General features: G+C 31.2%; 1 protein-coding gene across 3 annotated transcripts; it reads left to right on the forward strand.

Annotated features, from left to right (window-relative positions):
- The first annotated feature begins 77 nt into the window (after positions 1–77).
- On the forward strand, positions 78–13913 carry LOC143082754 (L-threonine dehydratase catabolic TdcB-like). 3 transcript variants are annotated; one of them, XM_076258617.1, is made up of 7 exons: positions 78–119; positions 5756–5948; positions 7227–7423; positions 9176–9306; positions 11645–11793; positions 12688–12777; positions 13491–13913. In XM_076258617.1, the coding sequence occupies exons 2-7, from the start codon at positions 5771–5773 to the stop codon at positions 13730–13732; spliced, it is 987 nt and encodes a 328-aa protein (XP_076114732.1). In that variant the 5' UTR covers positions 78–119; positions 5756–5770; the 3' UTR covers positions 13733–13913. The 3 variants fall into 3 exon arrangements, with proteins under 3 accessions (XP_076114732.1, XP_076114722.1, XP_076114713.1); XM_076258607.1 differs by lacking the exon at positions 78–119 and having other exon boundaries at positions 5730–5948; XM_076258598.1 differs by lacking the exons at positions 78–119; positions 9176–9306 and adding an exon at positions 10464–10594 and having other exon boundaries at positions 5731–5948.
- The last annotated feature ends 12625 nt before the right edge of the window (positions 13914–26538 follow it).

Raw genomic sequence — 26538 nt, forward strand, 5'->3', positions numbered from 1 at the left:
GAGAAGGTGAAAAATTGTGTCACTGCATTCCGATCATGTACCTTGAATCGGTGACGTATACAGTTCAAAATATAGGACATTTCAATTAACTCTGATCCAGTACAGTTGGGAATCTCTTAGTAAGTTTTATAAAAGTTAAAACTTCATAGCTTTTAATGTAATTGGCTATTGAATTAAATAAGTTAGTGTATTTAGGTTTACAACATAAAAAAAACTACTGAAATATATAATGAGTGTTATTTTTAAAAAGTTCAAGAGTTCTTATCATCAGAGTCAAAAATTAGGGTCAACATTATATATGATTGTAAATAAAAATAGTGAAATGTCTCTGGCCATAGAATTATAAAAAGATACCATTGGTATTCACAATGGCCTTTTGTAAAAAAAAATATTGTTGCATAAACAATTACTGTGGATAAATCATTTGATCAAACATTAATATAGAATTTTTTCAAATATTTTTTTATTTGATTTTTCATAAAAATTGTTATGGTTATGGTCCAAACAGATTTTAAACAAGTAAAGGGTTGTGCAAAATTATCATGAAAACCCATAAATTATGCAATAAAAGATGGGAGGTCCCGATCCCGAAATCTTGGGTTTAAAAACACGAAATCCTGAGGTCCTGAATTTAAAGATATCTAAGTTCCGACATCCCGAAATTCGAAAAAAGAATTCCCGGATCCCGAAAGGGTCAATCTTGAAAATCCTATCTTAAAAACACCTGATCCCGAACTCCCGATAAAGGTCCTATCCCCACTTATAAAAAGAAAAATAAACAATAGAAATTTTACATATAGTATCAGCAGATAGCTCTTATAGTGCCTACTTTTACATAACAAAAAGAAAAATTGGGGTCACAGGAATTATTTTCTTGCAACAAAACAAATAATTTAAATTCATAATACTTTCCTTTATAAAAGTAACATTATTAAATTTATCTCCCCTTATTGGTCAAAGTTTAAACAAATTGAATCAAAACTAAAAAAAAGTTGTTTGTAAAAAAACTGTTGAAAAAAAAATCATTAAACATGTATATTTTTTTTCATTTAGTTGAAACTTGAACAATTGTACTAAATTCGTATTTAAATATTTGCACTTTTAATTAAAGATCTCTGCTATTTTACAATCCATCCAAGATGATGGAAATTACTTGATCTACCTAAATTAATATTGCTTCTGTGTTGACATTTTCCTGGAATTAATTGCTAAAAAAATGTACAAAAAGAAACTATTTTAAACACTTATGCATGTAATTTATAAATACCAAATGCGAAGGACAATCTAAAAGTTCTACACATTGCTATGTAATAGTTTATTTTTTCATGGTAATTTTCCTTTATATTGTTTACAATATTATTGCATGTTACTTTTGCTTTAACTGATTTGAGAGGTTGAACCAAGATCAGCAAAATGAATTCCCCTGCTTTCCTGACCTTGAATTATTCATGAATATTCATGAACAATTCATGAATATTCATGAATAATATTCATGAATATTCATGAATATTCAAGGTAACAGTTCATGAATATTCATGAATATTCATGAATGTTAAATGGCACCTTGAATATACATGAATATTGTTTGAACTGAATAAGCTTGAATATACATGAATATTGTATGAGCTGAATAAGCTTGAATATACATGAATATTGTATGAACTGAATAACCACGATTAAACATGAATAATTATCTGTAGAATATTCATGAACATGAAATAGGATGTCTATGAATAATGCATGATTAGAATCACCATGAATGAAAAATATATATCTATCCCAATTTTGAATGCTAAATACATACTCTAGAATAACCTTGAATATTTAATGAATATTGAAAGGTTGAATATTCTAGAATAACCATGAATATTGAAAGGTTGAATATTCTAGAATAACTATGAATATTGAATGGTTGAATATTCTAGATTAACCATGAATATTGAAATAAGTGTCCTTGAGAGGTTTTTTGAAAACCAAAAGCAAATACAGACATTTAAGTTTAAAATATTTTTTAATCATGATAGCTGTGAAATATGAATTTTACAATCACTTTCATTAAAAGCTAGCAAAATTGTCCACTATTTAATCTAGAATTTAATCCAAACCTGTTTAGTCGGATAGCTTTTTGAACATTTTGTAATTATGCAATGATATTTTTTCTCATTTATCTGGGAATTGTTCAAAAATTGTTATTGTCAATAATTCTTATGTAGGCCTATCTAATGCTGGCTTGACGTCGTCCTTTGCATTGGCTTTTCTTCCTTTCATTAACTTTACCCAACCCGCTAGTTTTCTCCAAAAATGAACAGGAAAACATCTATGACACATGACTGAAAGTCACTTTTGTTGCTTATTATTTTCTTGACATCTCAGTGTTTTGTATGAAGATGTTATGAATATCACCTACATGAGCTATCTATTAAAATTATCATATATTTTTTTCATTTAACTGTGGAATACATACATGTACATGTATGTTATTCCGCATCAACAATCAAGTAAAAATATACGTATACAAAAGTCCTAGAACAAATTTCATTATCAATTTTTATGCCGTTTACCACAAATAGTTCTGAGTCATTATCATGCAGCTTTATTCATGCTTATTCATGTTTGTCACACAATGGAAAAAATATTCTAAGTCCAAAATTTATTCCTCATTATTCATTCTTATTCATGAAATGTATGCAAAAAAATTCTAAGTCCAAACATTCATTCTTATTCATAGATATAGGAAGATGTGTTTATTCATATTGACAAAAAGGGTTTTATTACCACAAAAAAACAATTTTGAATGAAGGAAACTTGATTATACTATGATATAGTAAGTGACTAGCATTTTAAGAACATTTATTTGTTGTCTCCAAACAGTTATTAAGAATTCATGTATATTCCACTTAATTCATGTTTCATATTCATGAATAATTTTGACACTGGAATAGTAACCATGAATGGAAGTGGAATATTCATGAATATTCATGAATATTCTACTTTATTCATGAATACATGAATATCATGAAAGCAGGGGCTGGTCATTTTTATGATAATTTTATGTTGAGGTACATGATAATCTAGCTAAAGAATGTCTTCAATGATAAATTAATGTTTTAACCATCAAATATGCTTAGGGGCACATCTTTAACATGTTAATGAACTTAAACTAGTGCAATTTTTTAAATATTAGTATTATTCTAGGTTAATTTATGCAATTAGTTGAACCAACATTAAGTGTGAAATTTGAGTACAACTGTTTTTGAAATATAATAACTAAGGCCAAAATTAAAAATAAGTTTGTTTCCCCTCCACCCACAAATAAGCCCCGGGATCAAAATTATTTTCCACAAAAAAATGAAAATGTTTTTAATCCTGAAAATAATTCGTTCCATTTTTGAAAAGTGCTTGAAAGCAAGGATTGATGATCTAAATAAATACACACAAATTGAGCACAAACAACTGATAAGTGGCCTGGATTGGACAAGTCAAACCATTCATGTGACCAGGTTGGAAAAAAAAAATGATATGGTATGTTTACAAAGGGTAGACCCGGGGGAGGGGAAACAGACATTCATTTAAATGTGGCCTAATTGTCAAAAGCATCTTTTATTAGCATATCAAATGGCTTGTAATATTAATAATTAATTAACAAGTAACAGTTAGAGATTTTATGTACACCTATACTAAGTTCCTTGGTAATCTTATTATTTCCGTGATAAGAAGATGACCAATTAGTCAGATATAAAATTTTAGATTTTCTGCTGTAAACTCATGGTTGGGATAATTAACAATTTAAATTTGACACTTATACATTGTTAATAGTGTTCATTAATCTTTAGATGCCTTGTACATTTTCTATTATATCATTTTTGTCTATTATTCTCTATTCTGTAAACCCCACACCTAAATGTATATATATGGGATATCATAGTTATTAATTATGAATTCTAATGCAATTATTTTGTATCAATGGTTCTGATTGGATGACAGATAGCGTACAATTCTCTATCTCCTTGTCTGTAACTAAGGAAGCCGACATTTTGAATTGCTGAATGTATTGACATGTAATTTCTACAATGATAAGCCAAAAAACTCACATGTTGCACCTAAAAATCTTCTTTTTATCAAATTTTAATACATTCTGAAGCGGCACAGAAGCAAGAAAAAGCCATGTGTTTATGTTTGACGCCGGAAGCATACCTATGACATCACCTAGTGTAGGGACCAAAGAAGATAACAGCTTTTTCGCGGAATTTTCTTTAATGGAGATTTTACACTGAAATAATGATTGAAATTTAATTGTGAATTTGTTTTGCATTAGAATAGAGATAACTGTATTGTATTAGAAGCTTTGCGGACATACATCGGTAGTTTTACTGTCTCAAATACCCGTTTACCTGTCTCCGCTACACCTCGCCAGGTAAACTAAATTTGCGACAGTAAAACTACCGATGGACGTCCTTAAAGCTTCAAATACAATACAGTTATCTCTTAATTGGCACTCATTTGTTGTGAAAGACATTGACCTCAAGAATTGCCTTGTACTTTGACCATTGAGATGCCTTTACTAATTCTATTGTATTTTTTGCCCATTATTCTCTATTCTGTAAGCCCTGACATGCCTGATCCACACCCTTATGTTTATGGACTAATTATTTATCATGATTTGACACTCATTTATTACTGAAAACTATCCTTTAACCTCTAGAAGCCTTTACTAATTCTTTTGTGTTTTTTGCCCATTATTCTCTATTCTGTAAACACCCATCCACACCATAATGTTTTTATATGGTATAATTATTAATTAAGAATTGACACTAATGTGTATTGTTGAAGACTGTTCATTGACCTCTAAATGCCTTGTACATTGACCTCAAGAAGCCTTTACTTATTTTTTTGGTATTGTTTTTACCCATTATTCTCTATTCTGTAAACACCATCCACACCATAATGTTTATGGGATAATTATTAATTATGATTTGACACTCATTTATTGTCATAATTGTTATAGACTGTTCATTGGCCAGGGGAATAGCTGTCTTTTACATTAACCTCAAGATGCCTTTACTAATTATTTTGTATTTTTGCCCATTATTGTCTATTCTGTAAACATTTATCCATACATTTTTGTACTTCAGTAGAATATATGGTACCAGAATATATAGGATAATTATTAATTATGAATTGACACATGTTTAGTGACGAAAGCTGTTCATTGTCCTCAAGATGACTTGTACATTGACCTCAAGATGTCTTTTACATTGACTATACTAATTTTATTGTGCTGTTTGGTCACTTTCCCACTGTTTCAAAACAATCAATAGAGCACAAATTTAAAAATCCACAAATAAATAAATTCGAGTCATTAATCCAATTAGATTCAGGTTATTTCAATCCTGCTCATTTCAAACATAGACATGGTAGACTTATTCTATGTATTCAATGTTATTCAAAACAGAATCAAACGATAGTGTAACATTTATGAATAAAATCTAGTTATCATCATGCATGCATGCACCTATCAAATTGATTGAACTAAAAAACAAACCTTATAGAATCAAACAGGTCTATAGCTCCAGTATGTGTTTATGCTAGCAAAATATTACTGGGTACTGTTAAAGATCTTCATTTTTTTGTAACATTTGTGCAATGCCATTGGCTGTTTCTGTTCAACTTATGAATTTGAACATCCCTTAATGTTTGACCTTTTTTGTTATCATTTCATAATGAAATTTTGATATTATTGATGATTTGTTTTCAGTAGAATAACAACACAATGCCTTCTGAAGATGGACTTATAACTTTAAGAGAAATTGAAGGTGCAAGGAAGAATTTAGCAGAAAGTGATTTAGGTGTTATCAAAACTCCATTGCTGAAGCATGTTACTGGAATGTTTCCACAGCTGCCTAAATCAGTAGATTTATATCTAAAACTGGAAAATACACAAACAACAGGTAAGAAGTTAAGATGATAATAATTTCAGTGATACAAACAATTATATGGTATTAATGAATGGGTGTTTTTATAAGGGCCCTGTCATATGTCGAAGGTCTGTAATAATGGTCGAGGAAGTCTGCAATGGCCCGAGGCAACGCCGAGGGCTATTACAGACATCCGAGGCCATTATTACTGACCGAGGACATATAACAGGGCCATTATAAAAACACCCATTTCTTAATACATTTATTAACCAACTGAACAAAAGTGTATGTGTTGCTGCTAACTTGGTGTACTGTCTTACTCTTTTAATGACAGTTTAGTTTAATACAGACAAACTGGGCATTAATACAGGGCCATTACAGAAAAACAGGGCCATTACAGAAAAACCAGGCCATTACAAAAAAACAGGGCCATTACAGAAAAAAAACAGGGCCATTACAGAAAAACAGGGCCATTACAGAAAATATGTAATTTTTAATAAACAGTCACTTTTGGCAATAATGCACTTAGTTGGTTAATAATTCATTATAAAAGTCAGTACCTGAAAGTTCTTGTACTTTAATACCATAGATTTATAGAAAACATGAAAATTAACTGAACAAAAACATCTATTCAGTTGGTCAAAAGATAGCAAATTCTTCTGGTAAAGTTGTCTTTACAGTAAGCACCATTTGGTTTTGATCCTTGGAACTATTATATGTTATTGGCTTACCAAACTTATGGTCTTGAATTAACCTGATGTAGGTTTTTCTAGGAACACAATTGTGACTCATGACCACTTAGATTTGTATCACACTCCTGTATCTATATTCCTGAAACACAGACTGTTCAAATTAAAAAAAAACTAAGCTATTTATAGTTATGTTAGGTGTTATGTGAAAGAATACTTTTAATTCCTTATAAATTGGAACTATGAAGGAAATTTGCATATCCAAGTCATACTTGTTTTAGTAAATAATATTCCTGAAAACTAAGTTTCCAATTCTTCCAACCTATTCAAGAAACAAAAGTCAATGACTGAAGGCCAAACTGGATGGTAAGCAGGTAAGAATATTTTTTATTACACTGAATTTGCTTAATACTAACAACCATTACTATTAATAAAACAAACAAAAAATCACCAGTTGATCAGTTTGAAGAAATGTTTTCAATCTGCAAATTCTTGGTCAATCAGTAGTAATATGAAAGAGCTAAGCTTTTCCAATAAGTTCATAATACAATTTATATATTCTTATATGAGTTTAACTCTTTTGGTATGAGGTGAATAAGAACATATTTTCTTCCATTTTCAGGGTCATTCAAAATAAGAGGAGTTGCTAATCAAATGAAATTCTTACCAGACGATGTTAAAAATGGGGAAAGGAAATTAATAACAATGTCAGCAGGGAATTATGGGAAAGCCTTTGCTTATGCTTTGCAAAAACATAAATTATCAGGATTATGTTTAATGCCAATTACAGCACCACAAAGCAGAGTGGAATTAATCAAGGTAATATTTGATGCGGATTAAATGATGTCATTGTTAAAGTCATCTTAAAAATTTGAGTTATCTCCCATTGTCTAGAATTGCAGTTGAATAAAACTACAACCTTTGCTTTATTGACAATTCAATATTTAATGTTTCTTCTCACTAATAAATTAACGCAATCTTTACCCTTCTGTGTTTACAAGCACTTTAATTTTATATGCGCTTGATTTGCAATTTGCAATATTAATTATAATGCACTTCATTTCAGTAACATACATCATGATACCATGGCATTCTTTCTTTTATTTGGCTATAGATTAGAATTAACATCGGGAAGGATGATTACTAACTCGTTGAAAATTAAAAGGATCGTAGAAAGATAATGAAATTCTGTTTAACAATACTTTTAGTACTCAAAATCCAGTTCATTATTTAGCTGCAATCTTGGTAATGCAATTTATTGGATAGCACCTTTTATTGACATAACGTCTCCTTGCATATATATTTTTCGTCATTGAATAACTTTCTTAATTAAATGCAGTATTCGGAAAATTTTAGTCATCTAGTAAGATGAAGATGTAATCTATATAAAAGCAATATTTCACTTTGATTTATAGATTTATGACAGTATAATATCCAACAAAAGACATCACTTTGTCTATTATTTTATTGAATATTTAGCTATTAGTTCTGAGACGGTAAATTAAGTCCAATATTGTATAGATATTATGTTTAAACAGAGATTTGAAATGTGCCTTTTCAAGCTGAAAGATTTCAAAATTGTTGATTTTGATGACCTAAACGGTATAAATTTTACTACACCAGATGGGAATTACGACAATATATGTCTCTTCAATTATGCTTGATAGAATGATTGATGAATAATGCTTGTAACGTCTTCAGGCGCGGATCCAGAGGGGGGGTTTTGGGGGTTGGAACCCCCCCTTTTTTTTGGACGATCAATGAATTTGAATGGGGACATGTAATTGGAAACCCCCCTTGGTCCTGGGTTAGGAACCCCCCTTTTTTAAAATGGCTGGATCCGCCCCTGGTCTTCAAGATGGAACGTTATTGCGTTGTTTTTTGTATATTTAAAAATAGTTTCTAGTAAAATGAGTATATTTTAATGGTTTTTGCAAAAATGGCCATGCCTGGTATTGTCTTCACACATGCCGTGTTTTATTTATTTTTCAGTATATTCAATGAATTGTCTAATATGTTTGTTTTCATTTATATTGGATTTCAGCATTGTGTTTGCCATTTTCAGGACCAGGATCTGATTCAAATCCTCTACCCCACCCTTCCACTCAATAGGCATTACCTTTCGATGATTTATTTATTTGATTTAATACACTTCTAAGGATTTTCAACTTTTTGTATACCAAAAGATAATACTAGTAAGGAGAATGGTCTGTGAAGTGATTTAATCAGTGACTTCATGTCATTTCATCTCTCAGCTGGTAACCTGATGGTGTGCTGGTTTATGACTTTAGATTAGAGATTAAACTTCACAAGATATATATATTACAGGGATTCCATGCACGATTTTAATTTTGTTTCTATATTTTTCATTAACAACAAATACTTTATTTTGAGAAGAGTGGTCATAAACATTTTCATGCAGTATAAGTAACAAAAGTTACATTTCCCTTTCCTTCCTACGATTTACTAGAACTATTAGCATTAGTGTAGTCTTTAGTTAAAATCATTTCCTTTCTTTCTTTCTCTATATTTCAGATATCAAGGATATAGAGACTGATTTTCTGTTTTTAGGGATATGGAATTAAAGTAGAACAATCAACGACATCCCAGCTACAGTCTTCAGTTGATGAATATGTCAAGGAGAAAAATTACGTCTTTCTTCATTCTTTTGATGATTTAGATCTAATTGCAGGCTATGGAAGGTAAATAACTGGTGAAAACTGTGACTAACATTCTTGGTAACTACAACAGACAGTGATGCTGATCCGCATGATTCATGTTTTTGTTTTATCTCTTCTTATAACTTAGAATTAGTTGATTGTTTTGAATGGTGTTTCATAGCTTGAGTGTGTACTAAAAAACTTGCATATACATTTGATATAGATTGTTATTTATTAACCAGATCAGTATTTTTCTTTTGGTAATATCGTCTTCACATCACCTACCAGTATCCATGGAGAAGATCCAAACTTGAAAATCTAATTCTATTAAATATTGAGATATTTATTTGCTATGTTGTTGAACAATATCTTCACCAGACAATTGTATCTGTAATATGAAAGAGTATTTATTATTTGGACAGATTCATTGCCTTTGCTTTCCTGTACATACTTTACCCATGGCACGCCCATGTAGTCAAGACATTTTCATTACTGACCACACATATGTTGTGCCGTATAGCTTTCTAAATACTAGCTAGCTTAGTCCCTGTATATTCATTGCTTCCTACAGCTAGTCTTAAGTAGTATCATTCGTGAAGTTCTTCTTTTGTAGTCAAACTTTCATGTCTGTAGCTAGTTGTTAGTTGGTATGGTCAGTTTGTAATCATTTGATTGAAGATAATATACCAAATATGGTCAAAAGACCGACCAGGTAGACCAGTGTGGTAAAGTATTATTAGTATTCCTGTTTGGAACCTATTTGTAGTATTTTGAAATTATCAAGGACATGCTATTCAATATTTCTAACAATCTAGCCATTAATGATTTAGAAATGTACTGATGATCTTTCTCTCATTTGTACGTAAAATGTGGATATGAAAATTGTTCAGAATTATCGAAGACAGGACTGGATATTTCTGAAAAAAATGAAGGAACAAAATTGTTTGGATTGTATAGAAAGCTATCTTTATACTTTTTAATGGTTTGTTTAGCAATATGTATCCTGCTGTCCTTCTTGACAATGTGTTTTCCTAAGATAATTTTGAGTGAACTATCAATTCCAAATCTTTCAATCCCTCCTATGAATATAGGTATATAGCACCCTTTCTGCTAGCGATGATATGGTTTAAGCTGTAGGGTTCTTATTGTCTTGAGGAAATTCTCAGATATTTCATATCAGTGCCATTTGTTTTTAACAGAATCTTGGCTGTGTGGTTGAGACATACCTACACAGCGAAATCAGGCATACAATGAAACGTTATGAACAAACACATGGTTACCATGTATTGCATTCATTTGACGATAAAGATCTTATAGCAGGATATGCCAGGTAAAACATGACTATAGTATCATGGTCTTGTAAGATGTACATGTTGTATGAAGCTTTTATCTTGCCACGTTTTTATGTTTTCATTTAAACTATACTGTTTGAACATTTATTAACATAAGCCAATATGTCTTCCCTTGAAGTTAGTTGTTTATGTTGTTTGAACGTGTTGCAACATTGCATTCATTCTTGTTTTAATTATGAAGTGAAAATAAAACTTGTGAATCTTGTTAAAGCAATCAACTTCTTTTTAATTTGAAATTAAAATAATTTGGTAATGTACGTTATATTTAAATATTTCAATTTACTACTTCATTTTTATGTAAAGAAGTTTTGATTCATATATAAAGGAATATAAAAATAAGTTATGAATAGACATCCATTTGCAACACTTCTCCTCTTTTTCAGTTTGATTGAACTTTTTGTTTGTTTGCAGTTGATGGACAGATGTTATATGGAACAAAGAAAAATACTGTTCCTTAGAACATTTGTCAGTCAATAATGGACAAGACAAATAATTAAATCTTTAGGAAAGAACAATTAGCAACAAGTATGACCACACCCCGATATACAACCAGGCAATTAACTTTTAGTCGTATTAAATATATAACATGGCATACTGTGGATCTTTTCCCCCTGGAAACCATTTTTTTTCAAGGTTTACGGAAGCATATTATTTTTGTTGATATTTGATTTCGTGGTTTAACTAAGTCTGCATACACACATGGATAAATTGTACACAATTCAAAATTTAAATTCACTTTACCCATGAAATCCTCCAAAAAATTGTATCCAACGAATTATTAATGAGGAATCCACAGTAAATTTATTTGATTTTTGAGACAATATTTAAGACAAAGTACACCTTGTTTTGTTTTAACTGTTGTTGCTTCTTACAAGATTTATCTATATGTATAACCTTAATATAGTTAATATATCAGCGTCCACACTGATATATTTATTTCGTGTTATGATCTTTAAAAATACTGAAATGGAAAAATAGACTTATACGTTTAAATGGCTATAAATTAAATGTAATACTTTAATTAACAGTGCATCCCTTGAGATATTGGAAGAGGATGTAAAGCCCGATATTGTATTGGTATGTTGTGGAGGCGGCGGTCTAGTGTCAGGGGTAGCTTCTGGTTTCAAACTATCAGGACTGAAAGACTGTCGGATATACGCTGTTGAACCTCAAGGGTGTATGTATCGGATTACAATTTCTCTAGTGTTTTTATACCACCGTCAAAATTTTGACGGGACGTATTATTGTATACAAATGTCCGGTGTCCGTCCGTCTATCTGTCCGTCCGTCTGACCGTCTGTTTGTCCGTCTGTTTGTCCGTCTGTCTGTCTCTCTGTCCGGCGTACACATGTCTCACCCTAACTTGAGAACTACTTATCCAAATTGCATGAAACTTAATATAGTTGTTTCTTATGACGTTCAAACGATCTGTATACATACTTTTTGGTGAAAATTAGATAACAACTTTTTGAGTTACGGGACTTTGTAACTATAACAGGGGGTGTTTTTTTCACATGTCGCACCGTATCTCAAAAACGATTGATGATAATTGATTAAAACTGTACACACTTCTCAGTTATATTAATCTAAAGATCTGTATACTTTTTGGTGATGATTCAAAATTTTATATTTGAGTTATTGAGTATTTTGTAAAAAAAGGGGAGGGGTTTTATACATGTCGCGCCGTATCTTAAAAACAGTTATGAATATTGCTTAAAACTTTACACTCTTCTTAATTGCATTAATCTTAAGATCTGTTTTTGGTGATGATTCAAAATTTTATTTATGTGTTATTGAATTTTTCGCGCTGTATCTCAGAAACTATTTATGATTATTGCATAGAACTTACACACAAGACGACGGGCGTATCATGCGCTCATGGCACAGTTGTTTATTATGATATGAAATAGTTGTGTTTTATCTGTAGCTATTAGGGGGAAATTTTTTTACAGTTATTTTCTAACCATTCGATATTTGCTATGTTTTCGTTTATTATAATGTACCAGAACTAAATTCAACTTATAGAATGCTAGAGTATGATGCAAATTTATTACTTTTTTTTTCATTTCAGCACCGACCATGTATGAAAGTTATAAAAAAGGAAGTCCTGTTACCATGAGAGTTAAATCGATAGCTGGAGGTTTATCACCTCCCTTTGCAGGTATGTAACTCTCTTGTTATTGTTTTTACTTTCCACAAACGCTTCGCAAGTGTTTCAGTTATATAAACTATAATGAATTTAATGTTATATTATGTAAGCATATCAACTTTCAACACACATCCTATGCTTGAATTTATTTGAGCTATGAAAAAGAGGTTAAAGCCTGTGAAATGTTCATTTATCTATCAGGAATGTTATCAATTGTTACTACTGTCATTTTAGGAATTTTGCTGAATGTATTATACTCTTGATTATGAATAGTTTAAATTATTGTATATATTGTATAGCATCCGTAAATAGTTGGTGAGAGCATTTTTACTTCCATTGTCTTGTTTATTTGGAGTAATATCAGTTCCCATGTATAGATGACCGCAGCTATTTTTTGTCCAAACTTTTAAAACTTCTTTCTGTGTTTGTAGTTATCCATGAATTGACTAAATTTGTTTTATGATAGTGCTGTTAAAAACCAAATTAGATTGATCGATAGATTGGTGGTTGATTTAAGCTGCATCAACCAAAAAGGATATATCACCGTGACCAAACATCGAAACACTTTTATTTTCTGTTCAATCAATCTATTACTTAACGTAAGTAATAGTTGAATGATCCTGTATTACTCTATATATTTTTTATGTTTCCAACTTGAAAAAAGAATGAACAATGGGATAACATAGTTAAAATAAAAAAAACATTACAATATTATATATTTACAGGTACAAGAACTTTCCAACATTGTAAGAAATATGTGAAAGATGTAATACTTGTATCCGATCAAGAACTTCTAGATACTATGCAACAGTTTTATAAAAGAGGACTTGTGGTGGAGCCATCAGGTTGTGCAGCAATGGCGGCTTTGTTAGGTGGACACGTGCCGGATATTGAGGGAAAGAAAATTGTTGTGTTTGTGACAGGGGGGAATGTTTCACCATCGGAAATGGTGTCCTTATTACAGTAGGACATATATTTGAATGACATACGAAAACCATTCCACTGTCTAGCATCCGGAATAACGTAGGTTAAACTGAACAATATAAGGAGAAAAAACCTACGCTGAATCGGGTGATACATGACATTATTATATTGTTAAAAGTTTATTGTTAACCTATTTTTAATAAAGGAATTTTATTATCTTTTTATTGATGCCATGCTGTATTACTATTAAAAAGAGGTTGTTTTAATATTCAGAGCCTTATATTCACATCTTGACTTTTAAAATATAAACTGTACGGACGAAGTTTGTTAACCGTTATGACATATGTGTGTCTCAAGCAAACATGGAGTCAGATTGGATATGGTACTTTTATCTTAATCCACCACGTTCTTTTCTTTTCCCAATAACACCAACTAACGCTCTGACTGAGATGCGTCGTCAGAGTAAGCATCTACTTTTATTCGTGCATCACCTGCCATATGAATCCACACTGCATTTATATCTAACGTTAAAGCGCTCTGGTTCACTTTCATCATCAACATTTGAAAACCAGGATGTATAAATATGAAGGAACGTTTGACGATATATGACAAAATGGACATCAAAATATTACATAAAATTATCTTAGGTTATTAACTTTGTCTGAGGGAGTTGGAAACTTTGTTTCTTGTTAAAATCATAATTCATATCAACATTAACTTTGAATTATAACGATAGATATGTACAAATAAAGGCAAAAATAGTATGCTGCTGTTCAAATGTCATAAATCGATTGAGAGAAAACAAATCTGGGTTACAAACTAAAATCGATGGAAACACGTCAACTTTAAGAGAAAAACCAACGAAACAGCAGAAATAGTTATCAAAGGTACCAGGATTATAATTTAGTACGCCAGACGCGCGTTTCGTCTACATAAGACTCATCAGTGACGCTCATATCAAAATATTGAAAAAGCCAAACAAGTATAAATTTGAAGAGCATCAAGGATAAAAAATTCCAAAAGGTTGTGCCAAATGAGGCTAAGGTAGTCTATCCCTGGGATAAGAAAATCCTTAGTTTTTCGAAAAACTCAAAGTTTTGTAAACAGGAAATTGTGAAAATGACCACATTATTGATATTCATGTCAACACCGAAGTGTTGACTACTGGGCTTAACACTAAAATTCAACAAAAACAACATACATAAAAACGAATATTTAATAACAATTGCAATATTCCTGACTTGATACAGGATATTTCACAAAAAAATGTAGCTTAAACCTGGGTTATGGCTTGCCAAACCTTGCGCTTTATTGCAATGTTTAAAATACCGCTAAAATGACAACATTACATGACAGGAATACAGAACAAATACATACAAGATCACTCAGGACATAGAAATACATAAATAGAAAAACACATCAGATACTCATACACTGATGAAGACTTCATAAGTATGATTTACTTGTGTCTAATTAGTTATATCAATAGTACCAGGATTATTATTTAGTACGCCAGACGTGCGTTTCGTTTACATAAGACTCACCAGTGACGCTCATATCAAAATAATTATAAAGCCAAACAATACAAAGTTGAAGAGCATATAGAGGATCCAAAATTCCAAAAAGTTGTGCCAAATACGGCTAAGGTAATCTATTCCTGGGACAAGAAAATCCTTAGTTTTTCGAAAAATTCAAAGTTTTGTATCAGAAAATTTATAAAAATGATCACATAATTGATATTCATGTCAACACCGAAGTGCTGATACATCTAATCCATTTTGTTTAAATTCAGCACATAAAATATATTTAAACTAAACTCATACACTGACTACTGGGCTGATGATATCCTCAGTGACTAGCAGATCTTTGGTATAGACCCAGTTGTTGTAAATTAAAAGAACACCAAATAGTATTCGTTCATCCGAAGCGCTTTTACGAATTTAGCTTAATCTGGAACGATGAAACCAAAACAAATGAAAGTCTTGCAGTATACATACCTATAAACCCGAGAAACTATGTATCAAAAAAGGGAATTTAAATAAAGTCATCTTCATCTATGGTTATTAACTGAGGGAGGTGAAACCTTAGTTTTATTTAATACAATATCAGTTTATAAATGACTCCTGAGCAGATGCTTCTAATAATGATTAAGATCAAAGGCATTCTAGATAAAAACACCACTATAAAATGGTTTTTGAAACGTCCATTTTAGATAATGTCATTTTCAACAATATATATCTTTCATCAGCAAACATCTAAATATACTATATTAATGCAGAACATTCTCTTTTCTTAAAGTAAATATTATTGGTTCTGAGTGTTGACCCTGAGGGGAAAGCAAGACCTACGTCGCTCTCTAATTTTTTAGTAGGAAAGGTTTTTTTTATGCGGTTTGTGATTATCAAAAGAAAATGGGCTACAATAAGATGTGACGTATATGTACTGTATCTAAAATAATACGTAACATCTTTACCACTCAAATTGCATTTAATAATGACCACTGTATTATGTTATGCCCTGTCAATGATAAAACAAGCGTTATATTTCCCCAATAATGTCCAAAGATGATCAAACCTTTTCTTAAAATGTCCCGTCTCTTTAAAAGACTTCAAAGTAGGTTTATAAATGTCAAAATGAATATTTTATATGAATTCACCAAAACGTGCAGTTTTGTATATGTTTCTCTGTACCAAAGTCAATAGGATTTTTAGAAATTATACGATTTCGCCTATCCCTCTTGGAATATAGAAGAAACTCAGCATTTGAATATGGTGATTCTGAAAGTTTCGAAAAGACAAATTGTTCAATTTTTAGTTCAGCATTAGGGACGACATCAAAAGATCGATGTAGGATAAAAAACTTAAATCGAATAGTTTGGGGGTGGGGTGGGGTGGGGTGGGGGATCAACATTGCTGCAAGTTTTGTTAATCTAAAATCGATTTTACATATATCCATATAGGTAAATCAATTTTTCCCAAATTAAGTTAAGAAGGGGGGTAGGGGGTCAGCGAAAAAATTATGTGAATTAAGTTTTTTTTATCCTACATTGAACTTTTGATGTCGTCCCTTTAAGTAGTTTTATTTTTACAACTACAATTGACCTCAGACGGTATTGTTCAAATTGTTGCTGCAGTATTTATACATTGCTGGTTTTCAAATATAAGGTTTTGATTATTAGTATTCCTGTAAATGGGAAATCTACAAAAATGCTTCGGATGCACCAAATCTATAAAAAATAATTTCAATCATCTTCAACTTGCCGATACCGCCGCTGGTGAACTGTTAATCCCCGAGGATATCACCAACAAGTTGGCCAGTTCCTCGGCATTGATATTATTTATATCACGCGTTTCTTGAACTATCCGTTCGTAACTTTAATAATTATTAAACAACCAAGTTCCCAACTCTCTCGGGCGACGTTGAGTTATATAGTTGTGTGTCGCTTTTGGTCATATAGCTGCTCACGTTTTTATATAGTAAAATCCCCGGTTTACTTATCTTCAGTCTTCATTATAAAAGCAAACACAGAAAAACTCATTCAGATGTAATCAAAAACAGGGTTTTATTCGACTCGTTTTATTTTGCAAGCATGTCTTGGTTCGGATAGTAAGTTTCAGAATGTAGACACTGTACGATTTTGTTATATAATTACAGATATGTCGTAATAAAATTTATGTCATATCTGAACATCGTTGAAGGGAATACTAAATGAAATATCTGGGGAATCCATTATGGTTGCAGATGTTAATAATAGATATCGAAGTAAGTAGAATTAATTGTATTACATTCTCGGTATGATATCATAACTTGATGTGACAGAATAACAGAGTCTCTCATTACCATCTCCTGTGTTAATTATGATGTATGATACTTTTGGGACAAGTGATTGATTGTGTCGTGTGGATGGAAGACTTGATTCTATCTAATCATATTGAAATATTATGAATGCAATAGTTTTTTTCCAAAATGGTCTTTAAATGTACCAGTATTTGTATATGTAAACTATTTTTTTTAAATATATGGCACCGACCGCTTATCGTGGGGCATGTTCTTTCTTCTGGACAACCAACTTATACCAAAATCATTCTGTTTTTTTGTGATATATAGAACATATAGAACAAGAAAAGTTTTTAAATATCAATGGGTTTTTTTTGTTCGCTAATTTTCCGTAGAAACAAATCTTGTTTTTTAATTCCTTACTAAATCAAATCATTCAGTTATAAAAAAAAATCGTTTTGTTTCAAATGTTTGGGTGTGTTTGATATCGTAAACAATAGAAAATAAAGATAGCTGGTATATTGCCATTGACACGAGTATATACGAGATACTGAAATTACAAAATTCTAAGTACGGTCTTCAACAGTAAGCAAATACTTGTACCGGGCAGTAAGTTATAACAAGCCCCGGAATGACAATATGTGAAACACTTGATATGAGAAGGCAAACCGCGAAATTGATTATAAACAGATCAACGAAAAATAAATGTGGAAGACAGCACAAATAAAGGCAACAGTAGATTTCCGCTGTTTAAAACTCGTAAATCTATGGACAAAAAACAAAATCGGTGTAACAAACCAAAACTGAGGGAAACGCGTTAAATGTAAGAGGAGAACAACGACACAACATTAAAATGTAACACACACATAAACAGACTAAGCATTAGACAAAATCCGACGAGAATGACAAATATAACATCAAAACCAAATACATCGGAATTTGGGATAGAAAAGTACCGTGACACGTCTCATAGTAATGTGAATTCTCACTAAAATATAAGAGAAAACAAACGACACAACGTAAAAATGTTACACACACAGAAACGAACTATGATATAATAATGGCCATTTTCCTGACTTGGTACAGGACATTTTTAAAGAATCAAATCGTGGGTTAAACCTGGTTTTGTGGCATGTCAAACCTCGCACTTTAATGGCAATGTTAAATATAACATTAAAATGACATCATAATATTACAGGACTACAATACAAATAAATAGGAGAACGTATTAGGCAAAGAAACACATAAATAATAGATAACAAAAGGCATCAGGTTTAAAATTCAATACACCAAAAACGCGCCTCGTCCACACAAGACTTACAAGTGACGCCCAGATATAAAAGTTCGAAAGTAAAAAAAAGGGTACAAAATTGTACAGCACTGCAGTAAATTTTATCAAATGAATATAAAAGATAAACATGATAAAACTGAAGTCTTAACTAATTACAGAAAACAAACCCGAATACATAATACAAAGACCAAAAAATACAGAAAATAGACACACCCGACTTCGTCCAGGCCTCAACGCAAAAAGTCATAAAAATGACGTCACATACGAAGTGGTGAAAACAAACGCTGAATTACACCCTTCTGACTTAGGTCTAGTATAGAGAATTTAACGGGGTTAATATATTATGAGCGGTCAAATCTTTCTCCAACTAAGACTTAATTTTTAGAGCTACAATACCAAAGTGACGGAATTTAAAATAAAACAATAAAAAGAAACCGACGAGTCAGTACAAGACTGACACACCACATATTAAACAGTGCAGAAAATACATTTTTGAAAGTAAACGACCGTTTATGCGCTACTCATGCATTACAAATCAGCAACCATTTAATTTTGAAGATTCCAGCTTCGTCAATTTATTGTGACTGATGGTAATGTTCACCATGTTTAAATTTCTGCTAATGATCACATTCAACGTGTGAGAATATCTATTGTAATTATAACAAAACCAATCCATGTGGTACTTTATCTACTTTGCTTTATTATGTCATACAATACTGTAAAAATCGTAATGTCCTACTAATTACTTGACGGTACATTTCAGTTTTGAATTAATGTTGTATGTAATAAATATGCCAAATAGGAAAATAATTTTCATAATAAACTAGTATTTTTATGTTCCACAGAGGTTTTAATACTAAAAGTGTAATACTTCAGACGGAAACCCCTCATTGTCAATAAAGGGATTTGAATTAATGTCAGAATTTCCCCTACACACAGAACAGTTGTAGACGCTTTTCAAATCTCACAGTGTCCCAACATTAATGGGATTGTTATACCGTATATATAATACGGTTTATCTCATTCATAGGGACAACGGTACTATTTATTCTGCCATAGGCGACAATACTGACATTTTCTAGATTTACCAGTATTTATAATAAAAACCTGGATAAAACAGTTATGTGTGGTGTTAGTACTATTCTATTTTAAAAATTGAAGCCAAATAGTATCATGACCAATTTCCAACAGAGCTTGTTTATGTTATCCATGCCAACTGTCATTCTACACCAAATTCATGAAATTTTGGAAGCCTTTTCGAATAATTCTCTAGAAAATATTTCAATAGGTTTTAAAATTTATATTGTAAATTTACACACTGCAGTTATTCATAGATAAAGAAAAAAAAATATTGTACCCTTACATCCAATCACACCCCTCCCAAGTTGACTTCTATCATCTGTCTTGGGTACACAAAAAGGCCAACCTAATGCTGGGAAAATGTAATAGTACCGTTTTCCCTATACGATAAACCAATTTAATGAAAGAGAAATGATTACTGCATCATTCGGATCCGGTTCTCATTTCCCGCTAATCAACGTCACATGACTCTTCAGCATTACTTGAACTAGCCACTCTTGTAGATTTGTTAAAGTTTGAAAAAATGTAATCGTAAAAATCATTGACATCCGCACGTCATTTTCCAATATTTTGATATGAAACTATCGAAGAGACAAGGTAATCCTCCAGGAAAGGATTTTCATTGTCAGGGCCAGCAAATGACGTTATTAAAAGGTAAACCAACCATACGATCCGATGCCATCAACACGAGGAACACCGCCAGCTTCTTTCGACATGTATGGATGTGTAAAGATCATAGAACAATTTAATTAACGTATCTTCGCCATAAAAGTTATACAATGCACCAATGACAGGGACAGCTTCCAATTTGTCAGTGGCTCATGGACCGGTGATCAACTTATTGGCAGAACAAAATCTTCACAGCAGGAGCCCATTTATCATTCCACACGGCACAAGGAAAACACGTTTTAAAAAAAATAGGAGAACCACTCTTCCAAAGAATTCATAACCTGGTTCCAGAGGTTTGCAGATTTCGTGAAACATTAATCTTGGTTTGTTGAATTTATAAAAAGTTGATGTTTTGTGGCATATATTTATTCTAATAAATATTTATCTTGTAATGATTAAGATTAATCTGATAGTGATAAAGATAAGATTACTGAAAGGATCATTTATTATTATTATTTATAAACGTCAAGTTTATACTTCAAGCGGCCATCTTTTCAAGACGGATTGCAAACAGAAATTTTACCAAAAGATTCTGTGCATGTATTTTACGGAAGTTGTGTCTTCAAATGACTCCATTTTACAAATTATTACGTTATAGTTTTTCTACAGAAAATTAAGATCTCTGGGCGGATTGAAACTAATGATGATGGACAATTTTGCGGAAAACCTTTTACTCAGATATATAAAAACACACTGTAAAGACTGTAAAGTAAGCAAACCAGTCTATTGTCATTTAGGTATTGAAATTGACCAAAAAGGATGCAAACTTCTTATCTGATCGCAATGAAAGAGTCATAATGATGTCCAATAAAGAAATAAAAAGTAAAATCACAAAAATACTGAACTCCGAGGAAAATTCAAAAAGGAAAGTCCCCAATAAAATGGAAAAAGCAAAAATTCAAACACATCAAACGAATGGATAACAACTGTCATATTCCTGACTTGGTACAGGCGTTTTCTTATGTAGAAAATGATGGATTGGACCTGTTTTTATAGCTAGCTAAACCTCTCACTTGTATGACAGTCGCATCAAATTCCATTATATTGTCAACGAAGCGTGAACAAAACAAACAGACACAATAGGTAAAAATACCAAAAATAGGGGTACAGCAGTCAACATTGTTTTTATGATCTTAATCACTATAAAAACAACAAATGTAACGAAGAAGCACAAAAAGGCATACATCAAATTTAACATCTTCAATTTGCTTATATTATACGATTTTTTTATCTATGTAAAATCCACCCATAAAGGATGGAAGGTTTTAAGTACTGGTGTAAAATTGCGCGTTTGAAATTCGCACAGGTAGACATAAAATAATTTTGTCGTTCAAAGTATGACGGGATCTATAAATACAGAGCCACGTAAAATAGATATAAAAAAAATACAGACTTAACAGTAAAAGTAATGATAATAAATAAAACAGTTATCAAATTCATCGAATCGGACGAAGGTTATGAGGATCATCATCGCAAATAATGCTTTTGCTTTTGGTTATTATTCTAATTGAACGCATGAAGTATTTATTATTGACGAGAAAAGAAATACAGTGAAATCAATGAAGGTTCAGAGAAGATCATCGTTTAATTGTGTTGTTTACTATAACGATTTGGTAATTTTATTGAGTATCTCGACAATTCAGATTATTGCATAAGCGGAACGGTTAAAAGATCGAGGAATACGGAAATGTTTCAAAAGAAACGAATGCTTTCTATAGATAATTACGACAGCTTTACTGAAAATGATTATTATCCTAATACTGGCACAGTTGGACTTTTTGAGAAATCAAGAAAGTGTCGTACATTATTAAAAGGCGTTATTTTGTTATATAATTACATTTATAATAGTCTTCTTTCAATTCAATAAATATTGTCTCGTTTTGTCATTCATTTGTAAACGTCATGTGCAGCAGACTTACTATAAATTGTAATTTGCAACAACATGTTATTTTCTAAGATATATATGTGATTAATATATCTTTTCAAGAAAGATTGAATCGATGGTATTGTTTGTTTTATCGGAACTATTTAAAAATGTGTCAGTTTTTGTTATTTATGACATAGTCATGGCGTCAGTGTGGTGACATCTTGGTAAATTATATTCATGGATGAATTTTTGCAGTTAGAAAAACACTTTGAAATAACTCTGATTTCAAAGATTAATGCCGTTTTTGAGTGTAAAATAATGTGTCGTATAATTTCGTCTGCTTTTAAATGTTATATGAACACATGGCAGGCATTTAGAAATAGTAACGGTATCCGAAATTGTAACAATACAAGCCATATACATAACACAGAAAATATTGATTTATATAAAGTCAGGTTATTTAAGGACTGAATTAAGCTTTTATAATACTGAAATATAATAATGACGAATTTCATGATACATCGTTGTACATTTGAAACACAATGTACAGGTGTAAGGCGAAGCTGTCGCTGTTTCAGTTTGTGCGTTTTTTTTTTGCAATTTCCCCATCAAAGTCTTTTGTTGTCTAAAATCTAGTTTACTTTAGTTGTAAAGAATAATACTTGGAGTAAAATGTTTGCTTACTGTAGAATGTTTTTTTTCAATTTTATTTTTTGTAAGAGTCCCAATTTAAAAGCGTAAAAAGGAAAACCTATAAAAAGCTTATTCTAAATACAAGTAAAATAGCAAAAATATCGACCTACAAGGAAAATTCGAAACGTAAAGTTGTTTGTCAAATTTCAAAACCAAAAGCTCAAACACACAAAACGAAAGTAAAATAACTGTCATATTACAAATAGTATTGCACCTTTCTTTTTAAATCATCGAATGGTACATATACTTTTAAATCTGTCTACGGTTTGCGGAGTACGATTTGTACGGACGTTGGATATAATCGAGCACAGCACCATAATGCTGATTAATCCCAACAATTCGCGAGGAATGCAATATACGGATGACATTGTTAGCCTGGCACTGTTACTTTAGATAGGTCTTTATAACTTTAAATGATGAATAGATACTCTTGATATTGAAGAAGATTCATTGATATAAAGAAAACTGTAGTGCAAACCAATTAGTAAATTTCGTACTGTCTATGTAACAATTCAACGACTTGGCCGTCTGTATCACAGTGAGAATACCAAAAAGCAGGTCGTGCAGGTATTTTAAATTAAAAAAAAATTACTTCGGTAATCCGATTGTGCCTATTTATTTTAGAAATCTCAATAGCTGTTTATGTTTTATTTGCAATTTTTGATCTGATCTATTCAATAAAATAATTGATCAAATCTACATTCAGTTCAAAATAAGATTTTTCTGAAAGTTAAAGACTTATAATATGATGTGGATATAAAACAGACTTAGAATAGACTCACAATTCATACAACTGATTAATTCTGGTTTCTCATCTTCTAGTTCATCAGTCTGCCCATTACATTTAATTTTTATAGGTTTAAATTCAGGATTAAGAAAGGATATCATGATAATTGCATATGTTGGAAAGTGCTTTCTAGATATTCTTGTTTTACAGGTCTTAATGCATAAAAAAATTGTGTCTTCAAGTAAATAGTTATCAAGATACCAGGCTTATTATTTAATACGACAGACGCGCGCTTCTTCTACATAAGACTCACCAAGGACGCTGATATCAAAAGAGTAAGAAAGCCAAACAAGCATAAAGTTGAAGAGCATCGAAGTACTCTTCACTAAACTTCATTCTCTGTATGGCAAAGATAGAACCATGGACTTTATTTTTAGATGCTTGGTCATTGTGACATAAGTAAAATGTCTGGGATATTGAAAAAATGCTTGCAAAGATAATGGTCTTTAATTTGATTTATGTAAAAGGATAACACGCAAAGACATATTCAGTACGGAATGATAAAATCATATTATCCCGATTTAGAGTATTTTCTGGCAATTTGATTTGCTTATATTGTCTTTATAAATTTCAGTACAATTTGTATTACGTCAATTGGAATATCCTTTATACCATTGACCTAATATATATATACATATATATATATATATAGTCACAGTATCTTACATTAATTTGTAGGATCCTTTACTATAGATAATTTAGCTGATCTGTAAAAAATACCTTATATATCATGTACTGTAGTACGACGCTAGATTAAAACAGACGTAGAAAGGTAACACCCGGCCACCGAAAGCTTCATTTTTATGAAGCCCAGGTGGTCGTGTGGTCTAGCGGGACGGCTACAGTGCAGGCGATTGGGTGTCACGATATCTCAGTAGCATGAGTTCGAATCCCGGCGAGGGAAGAACAAAAAATTTGCGAAAGAAAATTTACAGATCTAACATTGTTGGGTTGATGTTTAGAAGAGTTGTATGTATATATATATATATATATATATATATATTAGTTGCTTTTAATAGTCCTAATATTTTTTCATTTTTCACAGTTTTATATTAAATATCTCAATATATTTGGTTGATATTGTCCTAATAATAGAATTTGAATATATTAATATGAAATATAACAAAATCAGGATAAATTCGTTACACAGTATGCAATTGTCCTAATAAGGAATTTATCGGGTCAATAAAATTCATATCGGGTTTGGCCTCGCCTTATTCTTTATGAATTGTATTGACCCGATAAATTATCGTATTAGGACAATAGCACACTGTGTAACATTAAGTAATTAACCCTCATCAATGAGATGTAGAAATTTTGAATTACATCTTTCGTAAGCAGTCATCAGAGATAAATGTGTAACTAAAAGACATGACATTCAGTAGATATTTCCTTTGAGACAAAACGAATAAAATGTTGGATTGTCTATTTGAGATATGTTAAACGATGTTTTTAAAAGTCTTGCTTGTCAATGTCATTGACATATCACAGATGTCCGGTTGGTTTCTGAAATACAATCATGTTTAACTATGCTTGAACAAATGCACATTACTAAATTTATCTTCGACAAAGATTATGCTATCAAAGCATGTTGTCAATAAAATATTCTTGAATAAAGTTATTTGTTTTCGATAGAAAATTACAATAATAGCCTTCTTGTATATCGGGTGAATTCATTTCAGTCGTTCCAGTTTAAAGGAAGTCAATCATTGTAACAATTGTACATCCTTTCCGAAATATGGTGTGTAATGTAATAACATATAATAATACATAATTATTCATTTATAATGTCCTGTTACATTGCATATTTTAAAGAGGTAAATGTACTGTAGGCACACTGACAGTTCCTAAACAGTTTTCATAAGAATGACAAAAGGCGAATTACTGGCATTGTGACCCTTCTTCCAAATTATTCGTTATACTATTTTTCCAACAATGATTTAAAATTACATGTTTATTGTTCGAATGCACGTTAATGTAGTAATTAAATACTATGGATTCATCTATTTTCGTGGTTACCAATTTACGAAGATTGGTGAAAGCATTCATTTTCAAAATTTTTTGATATGTTGTTTTGCCAAAGTTTCAAAATAAGCCTTCACCAAATTTGTTTTTCGTTGTACACTTTGTTGTTCCTCTTTATCCAATTTGGTATACAATAAATAGTAATAAGTTGAAAGTAACATTCGTCAGCGCACCGTGATTTGCAATATTTTTGATTTGAATCTTCACTTGAAGAATAGTTAAAAACATGCATTTTGACAAAATAATAATAGTTCTAAATAAACTCATTATGGATACCAGGATGAAAACTTTGAACGAAAAACGCACGTTATCTTTTACAAAAGACTAATCAGTGACGCTGAATTAAAAAACGTTGCAAAAGCCAGGGTCGATTCATATTCTCATTGAGAGTATTAAAAACAAAAATTTCATTTATCTACATATATTTGTCAATAACACAGAGGGAGTAATGCATAAATAAAAAAAGTTATCACTGTCTTCATACTTGATACTGGTACTTGCAAATACTTAAAAACTTGGTTCTGATGCCAACAACATAACAGTTTTAAATGATTTGAAAATCTCGAAGAAAATACGAATCATTTATATAGCTGAATATGTAGCTTGATACGACAGTTTCAAATTATTCCAGATCAGTTTCTCATTTGAATGTAGATTATG

This window comes from Mytilus galloprovincialis, chromosome 1 (assembly GCF_965363235.1).
Source record: "Mytilus galloprovincialis chromosome 1, xbMytGall1.hap1.1, whole genome shotgun sequence".
In the NCBI taxonomy this organism is placed as follows: Eukaryota; Metazoa; Mollusca; class Bivalvia; order Mytilida; family Mytilidae; genus Mytilus; species Mytilus galloprovincialis.